The sequence below is a fragment of the Colobus angolensis genome, unplaced genomic scaffold (assembly GCF_000951035.1).
Source record: "Colobus angolensis palliatus isolate OR3802 unplaced genomic scaffold, Cang.pa_1.0 Scaffold42, whole genome shotgun sequence".
In the NCBI taxonomy this organism is placed as follows: Eukaryota; Metazoa; Chordata; class Mammalia; order Primates; family Cercopithecidae; genus Colobus; species Colobus angolensis.
The window spans coordinates 1,126,875-1,135,291 of NW_012117599.1; the positions used below are offsets into that span (position 1 = coordinate 1,126,875).

Genomic DNA, 8,417 nt, shown 5'->3' on the forward strand with positions numbered 1-8,417 from the left:
GCTATTTTTTTGTATTTTTAGTAGACATGGGGTTTCGCCATGTTAGCAGGCTGGTCTTGAACTCCTGACCTCAAGTGATCCGCCCATGTCAGCCTCCCAAAGTGCTGGGATTACAGGTATGAGCCACCACACCCAGCCCTATCTATCTAATTTTTATATTTTTAGTAGAGGCGAGGTTTCACCATGTTGGCCAGGCTGGTCTTGAACTCCTGACCTCAAGTGATCCGCCCATGTCAGCCTCCTAAAGTGCTGGGATTACAGGTGTGAGTCACCACGCCCAGCCCTATCTATCTATATTTTATACACTCACACAAGTATCTCTGTAGGATACATTTCTTCAAATGGAAATGACCAAAGGCTATCCGTGTTAAAATCTCTGGATAAGGCCGGGTACGGTGCCTCATGTCTGTAATCCCAGCACTTTGGGAGACTGAGGAGGGCGGATTACCTGAGGTCAGAAAGGAGGTCGAGACCAGCGTGGCCAACATGGTGAAACCCCGTCTCTACTAAAAGCAGAAAAACTAGCTGGGCATGGTGGTACGAGCCTGTAATCCCAGCTACTCGGGAGACTGAGACAGCAGAACTGCTTGAACCCAGGAGGCAGAGGTTGCAGTTAGCTGGGATCACCCCACTACACTCCAGCCTGGGTGACAAAATGAGACTCCGTCTCAAAAACAAACAAACAAAAAAACCAAAAATCTCTGGATTTCCAGTTCTTTGAAAATAATAGGTATAAAGGACCTGTAGCATCTTGAAAGTAGTATTACATTGCAGCCTTACCTCCAGCAATCACGCTAATTTATAATCAACCAGGTTAAACAACGAATACAGTTTTTTCATGTTCAACAATCTCTGGAGCTTTCTCAAAGCCTATTGATCACACTGCAAACTTTAATTCCAACAACAGAGAATGAGGCATAATTTATTTATGAAACATCAACAGCATTTCCAAAATTATCCTGTTTTTATTATATAATGATGTTTTCCCGATTTGTTTTTATTACTCTGTATTAATTCTGCAATCCAAAATTATGGGAGTAAGGAAAATGATGTGAATACAAGGTGTGGACGGTTAGAAAGCTATTTAGAAATCATCATCATACACCAATGACAGCTGAAATTAAATTTTAAAACCACAATGTTGAGAGTCCAAAATCCTAGAAAAAGTTCTTAGGATTGCTTCTGGATATACAACAAGTGACTCCAAGAATTGAAACATGATCTCTATATTTTGTCAGCTTCGTGGGAGGCTGGAAAATTAAGTGGGCAGAAAAAAATGATCTAAACCAAGATTAAGATAAAGAGCATGCAAGAGATATAATTAGGGAAAATTTTAAAAACAGGAGACAGAATTTTAAATACAAGCCTAAACAGTCAAATAGCTGATGGGAACTGTGGTGAGTCAACTGGCACACCCCACCCCCCACCCTACCCGCCTATTCAATTTTCATGAGGGCAAAAATGCCTTTTCTTCCTTTCCTAGATGAGATCAGAGAACCTTTTGTTCTCCCTGCTCTGACTGAACCTGAATGATTCGCTGACCTCTGGCTCATTCTATTCAAAGCAGCTAAAATATAACACTGGTCCTGAAAATATCTGATATTTTCAAATTTTGGATACTGTTTCAAAGGAGACTAATTAATTCAACATTAAAATATCTAAAGGACTTTTTTTTTTTTAACCAGAAGTCAAACAAGGAGACACAAAGGACATGAGATAAACTCAACAGTCATACTTTCCTTTTTCAGATTATAAAATTCTTTGTCTAAACACTAGAAGAAGGGAAGGAATGAAGGAAGGGGAAAGAAAGAGGGTGGGCAAGGGGAAGGGGGGACGATAACTCAAAGACCTTGGACTTAAAATTTCAAACATCCAACCTAAGATTTATACAGATACATACAATATTGAATATATAATTAAAGAAAGTTCAGAAAAGGAAAATGGGGTGTTTTTGGCTGGAATTCAGAAGTTCTGATTTCTAAGATAAGAAAGTCTGCTTTTGGATACTACATTCTTTCGCTGAAATGTTGGAAATGTCCTAAAATCCATTTGAGCAATGCTGAGAAGTATCACGTGTCAGGAAAATTTTATTAAATGTCTTTCAAAAGCTATGCAACTAATGAAACTTGGCATTTGACAAACATCTGGAGGGAAAAAAAAAAAAAAGCTGGCCCAACATCTTCAGGACTACATCACTATGCCAGCAAATAGAAATCATTTTCAAAGGTCCTCTAAGTCACATGCCATGGCACGCAGACACAAGAACATGACCCAGGCAGCTCACTTTTTCTCTAAGAGGCTGGATAGAAAATGTTCTAGGGTTTGCAGGCCATATGGTTTCTGCCACTATTCAACTTTGTGGTTTTAGTGCAAAAGTAGCCATGGATAATACCTAACGAATATGACTGTATCCCAATAAAAGTTTACGCACACTGAAATTTTAATTTCACGCGTCATGAAACACTATTAAGTTTTTTTGCAACCATTTAAAAATGTAAAAACCATTCCACACAAAAACAAGCAATGGGTCAAATTTAAATCAGCCCACGGTCATAGACAACCCCTAATACAGACAATTAAGGTAGCAATATTTAAACCATTTTACAAAATATCAACCATTAATAAAGAAAGCCAGAGTCGGGGGCAGGGAAGGGAGGAGCATGCTTCTTTTTTTTTTGAGATGGGAGTCTCACTCTGTTGCCCAGGCTGGAGCGCAGTGGCACGATCTAGGCTCACTGCAACCTCTGCCTTCCAGGTTCAAGAGATTCTCCTGGCGGGGCGCAGTGGCTCAAGCCTGTAATCCCAGCACTTTGGGAGGCCGAGGCGGGCGGATCACGAGGTCAGGAGATCGAGACCATCCTGGCTAACACGGTGAAACCCCGTCTCTACTAAAAATACAAAACATTAGCCGGGCGTGGTGGCGGGCGCCTGTAGTCCCAGCTACTCGGAGGCTGAGGCGGGAGAATAGCGTGAACCCGGGAGGCGGAGCTTGCAGGGAGCCGAGATCGCGCCACTGCACTCCAGCCTGGGCCACACAGCGAGACTCCGTCTCAAAAAAATAAAAAATAAAAAAATAAGAGATTCTCCTGCCTCAGCCTCCCGAGTAGCTGAGATTACAGGCATTCACCACCATGCCCAGACAGGGTTTCCCTATGTTGGTCGGGCTGGTCTCAAACTCCTGACCTCAAATGATCCTCCCGCCTCAGCCTCCCAAAGTGCTGGGATTACAGGCGAGAGCTACTGCACCTGGTCTATATACATAAAGTTATTTGAAGACAGTATCTACTGAAATCATTCAAGAGGGAGGAAAAAAGCTCTTAACAAGGAAATTAAGTTTCTGCCTCTACAGACAAAGAGCGATCAGCAAACTCTCCAGGAAAAAACTCCCGAGTTCTAGGGAGCCGACCTACACTGCTCATGGAGCTCTGGATGTGGGAAACTAATTTTACATGACTTTATACAAGAAGAAAGGAAGCAGCAATTTAACAACGAAGTCAGGGAAAGAATGGCAACACGATGATTATAATCAGAGCAGAAGGAACTGCAAGCTCCAAACAGGCTACCGACTCAGGGACAGGGTCACAAAATGGTGCTCTCTGAAACTGAAGCTAGTAAGTTTTCATTGAATAATAAAATCGGCTATATACAAAAGTTACAACCAAAAGAGACGGTTTGTAAGACTGCTGCCAATGAGAGAAGGCCTCCAAAATCTCATCAGACACTAAGAAAACAAATAATCGAGGATAAACTGAGCTTTAATGAATTACATCAATCTGTGGCAATGTCGTAACAGAAGGATGGTGGTCCACAAGGAAACTGGAGAAAGAAAAGCCAAAGGTAAGAATCTGTCAGTGTTTCTCTAAAGGACAGGCAGGAGAAAGTGTACCCTGGCCTACTCTGGGACCCACCTTGCCTAGAGGAAAGATGTGTACTTCCAGCGATTCTGCTGTGCCTCCCGTGTAGACTCTCTACTCATCTATTCACTTCTGAAATAAAATGGTTTTCCAGACTTTCCTGCTGAGAACAGACACTCTGGCCAGGCCACCCCAGTGTCTCTTATGCTTTGCAGTAATATCTCTCCTTATAAATTAAGAAACTCAGCCAAGTGCAGTGGCTCACACCTATAATCCCAGCACTTTGGGAGGCCAAGGTGGGCAGATCACTTGAGCCAGGAGTTGGAGACCAGCCTAGGCAACATGGCGAAACCCAATCTCTACAAAAACTACAAAAATTAGCCAGAAATGGTGACGTACTCCTGAATTGTCCACAAAAACCTCTTAATCATAACCATGGATGAACTGACGACCAAAAAAAAAAAAAAATCACACAGTTCTCCTATGTACTTTCCGAAATTGCAAAGGACAAGGTAGTGGAAAATACCACAAAGGGATACATAACCATATGAGGCCACCTCGTTCAGCCACCACTAACTGGTCTTACTCGCTTCTTACTGCCCTTAATGAAGGCAGAGGGTGTGGTAGTTGAGAACACTGGGTTCTGGAGTCAGACTGCTTGGTTTGAACAAACTCCTTCTCCATCACTCCCTAATTAAGATTTTCTTAAACACTCGGAGCTCAGTTTCTTCACCCTGTTAAGCAGAGATGAAGGAGGTCACACCTCCAAGAGTCGTTGGGAAGATTAAGAGACAATGCATCTGAAGAGCCTGGTACAATGTCTGGCACCTAGAAAGCACTCAACAAATGCTGGCTCCTTTTTGTTATTACCATCGTTGTTATTTTTATTATTAACTGTAAAAACTAATAAATCCTTTTGCTGAATCTACTGACTCTAGCAATATTCCAGTAGTTGATCTTCATTAATAGCAGTTTAGTTCTCTTCTTTATCTGAAGCTCAGAAGAGTTTTTTTTTTGGAGACGGTGTTTCACTCTTGTTGCCCAGGCTAGAATGCAATGGCGTGATCTCAGCGCACCACAACCTCCGCCTCCCAGGTTCAAGCGATTCTCCTGCCTCAGCCTCCCAAGTAGCTGGGATTACAGGCATGACGCGCCACCACATCCGGCTAATTTTGTATTTTTAGCAGAGACAGAGTTTGTCCATGTTGGTCAGGCTGGTTTTGAACTCCCAACCTCAGGTGATCCACTCGCCTCAGCCTCCCAAAGTGCTGGGATTACAGGTGTGAGAAAAGAGCTTCTTAAGGCACCAAATTAATTCCAATGCAAGACCCTAACCATGTTCTTCACAAGCTTTTTTCAACCAAGGTGCAGAACTGCTCCTCCCTCAACAGCTGCTGTTTTGATCACACAAGCACACCTGTTCAGTCTCATTTCCAACTTCCAACCAGCTTCAGTAATCATGTCAATTACCTCAAACTTTCTACCCCTCTTTCTCTCTCTATATTAGAAAATAAGGGTTCTCTGAAATTGTAGAAAGTTACCACCTACCAACTCCTGATATAAGAAGTAACATTTCAGCCGGGCGCGGTGGCTCAAGCCTGCAATCCCAGCACTTTGGGAGGCCGAGACGGCCAGATCACGAGGTCAGGAGATCGAGACCATCCTGGCAAACACGGTGAAACCCCATTTCTACTAAAAAAATACAAAAAACTAGCCGGGCGAGGTGGTAGGCGCCTGTAGTCCCAGCTACTCAGGAGGCTGAGGCAGGAGAATGGCGTAAACCCGGGAGGCGGAGCTTGCGGTGAGCTGAGATCTGGCCACTGCACTCCAGCCTGGGCGACAGAGCGAGACTCTGTCTCAATAAAAAAAAAAAAAAAAAGAAGTAACATTTCCTTATATATAGTAGATATATGGAAACACAGACAAAAAGCCATCAACAAAATATAAGTTGAAACCACAATGAGATGCCACTTTACACCCAGTAGAATAGTTGTAATTTTTTAAAAAAAAGAAGAAAATTACTAAGTGTTGGCAAGGATGTGGAGAAACTAGAATCCTCATACACTGCTGGTAGAAATGTAAAATGGTACAGCCAATTTGGAAAATAGTCTGGCAATTCCTCAAAGGTTAAATACAGAGGTATCATATGACCCAACAAGTCCACTCCCAGGTATATAGCTAAGAGAATTAAAAACTTAGATCCACACAAAAACTTGTATGCAAATGTTCGTAACAGCATTATTCACAATTGCCAAAAAATGAAAATAACCTAAATATCCATCAACTGATTAATTAATAAGTAAAATGTGGGCTATCCATACAATGTAATATCATTTGGCAATAAAAAGAATGAAGTGCTGATACACACAACCACATGGCTGAACCTTGAAAATATTATGTGGGGTGAAAGAAGCCAGTAGGAAAAGACCACATATTGCATGATTCCGTTTACATGAAACGTTCAGAATAGGCAAATCTATAGAGACAAAGGTCAATTAGTGCTTTCTAGGGACCAGAGAAGCTAGGAGGAAATGGGGAGTGACTGTTGATGGGTATGAGGTTTCTTTCTGGGATGATGAAAATGTTTATCAAATTGATAGTGGTGATGAATATACAACTCTGACTATACTAAAAACCAATGACTGTACACATTAAATAGTTGAATGGTATGGCATATAAATATTCCCAAAAAGATGTTATGTGATTAGGTAAATGTTTACCAAATGAACAGGGACAAATGACCAGGAGAGGAGTACTGAGTCCCCTGGGGCAGTAGAAAGCTTGGGAACAAAACTAGCCAATATACTCATGAAAACAGGCTTCAGTGTGTCCTCCATGGCCTGCAATCTATTTTTAAAAGCCACTCAAACATCTGTTAGCTTTTCACGTGACTTCACAACTTTCATCATCCTAGTTATAAACCATTTAAACACAATACCTTACAAATGTACATTTCATTTTTTTGTAGTTTGGGTAACCCCTATATCATAACTTATACAACAGAAGCTACTACAGAGCTAATCATATCTATCAAATTTAATTCACTTATTTATCCAACAAACATTATATACCTACTGCGTGCCAGACAACGTCCTAGTGTGAAGTATGCCAAGATGGCTGAGATGTAAGCCCTGCTCTCAAGAAGCTCACACACAGCATGGTGAACTGAGAGTTAAAATGTGAGACTTTGGAGAACACTCTGACTTGTGTTGCTGCAAATGAAATAAGGTCCTAATAAGTGTTATTTCAATGACGATGATACGAAATAATTACAGGGCAGTGACCATCCTCCTGATGAGCAGCCTACCTGTTGACATGCTCCTCCCAGTCCTCTGGTGGAGGAGGGGCATCTGCATCAGTCCTGGCAAAGATGACGTGCCGTTCACACTCATTCATCACGCTGCGTGCCTTCTGATTGTCATAGAGTGGCATAGGCGTTGACATGACCGTCTCCACATCTATTGGGACGTCTGATTCACTGTAAACAGGTGAGGAAATAGGACCGGGCCACACATACTTCACAGGGATTTAACAATCATCTGGTTGACAAAAAATGTATCTTTAATACAGTCAGCTTTAAATTACGTATAAGCACATTATATTCACTAGAAAATTTTGATCCAAAGTCATCTTTCCCACACTTGTCTAGATCTCTGCCTTCTCAGACACAATGGTATGTACTGGAAGAACACAAAGTCATTTTTTCAATGAATCTATATAAAAAATGATAAACATCTATTTTTTTTTTTAAAGATAAATATGGGCCAGGTGCAGTGGCTCACACCTGTAATACCACCACTTTGGGAAGCCAAGGCAGGTGGATCGCTTGAACTCAGGAGTTCGAGACCAGCCTGGGCAACATGAGGAAACCCTGTGTCTACCAAAAATACAAAAATTAGCTGGGCATGTGGCACATGCCTGTGATCCCAGCACTAAGGAGGCTAAGGTGGGAGGACTGTTGGCACCTGGGAAGTCAAGGCTGCAGTGAGCCATGATTGCATCACTGCACTCCAGCCTGGGTGACAGAGCAAGACCTGGTCTCAAAAATAAATAAATAAATAAATGATAAATACGGCCAGGCACAGCGATTCACACCTGCAATCCCAGCACTTTGGGAGGCTGAAGCAGGATTTCTTAAGCCCAAGAGTTCAAGACCAGTTTGGCAACATGGCAAAACCCCGTCTCTACAACAAACACAAAAATTAGACAGGCATGGTGGTGTGTGCCTGCAGTCCCAGCTACTCAGGAAGCTGAGGTGGGAGGATGGCTTGCGTGAGCCCAGGAGGCTGAGGCTACAGTCAGCTGTGATCATGTCACTGCACTCTAGTCTGGGTGACAGAGCAAGACCCAGTCTCAAAAAAAAAAAAAAAAAAAGGACAATATATTTGTTTGAGTCAAATCAACTTGCTTATGGAATATATTGTCCTTTTTTTTTTTTGAGACGGAGTCTCGCTCTGTCACCCAGGCTAGAGTGCAGTGGCGTGATCTCGGCTCACTGCAAGCTCCGCCTCCCGGGTTCACGCCATTCTCCTGCCTCAGCCTCCCGAGTAGCTGGGACTACAG

The 8,417-nt window shown here is 42.4% G+C and overlaps 1 protein-coding gene across 4 annotated transcripts in view; it reads right to left on the reverse strand.

Moving 5' to 3' along the window:
• KANSL3 (KAT8 regulatory NSL complex subunit 3) overlaps positions 1–8,417 on the reverse strand; it is a 58,475-nt gene that overhangs the window by 32,766 nt on the left and 17,292 nt on the right. For 3 of the 4 annotated variants that reach the window (XR_001003391.1, XM_011956521.1, XM_011956520.1), the window contains exon 3: positions 7,162–7,332. Coding sequence is in view for 3 of the 4 variants with exons in the window: in XM_011956521.1 (XP_011811911.1) it covers positions 7,162–7,332 (171 nt within the window). In the remaining variant the exon portion in view is untranslated. Of the gene's footprint in view, positions 1–7,161; positions 7,394–8,417 lie in introns of all 4 variants that reach the window. The other variant, XM_011956522.1, reaches the window with a different exon arrangement.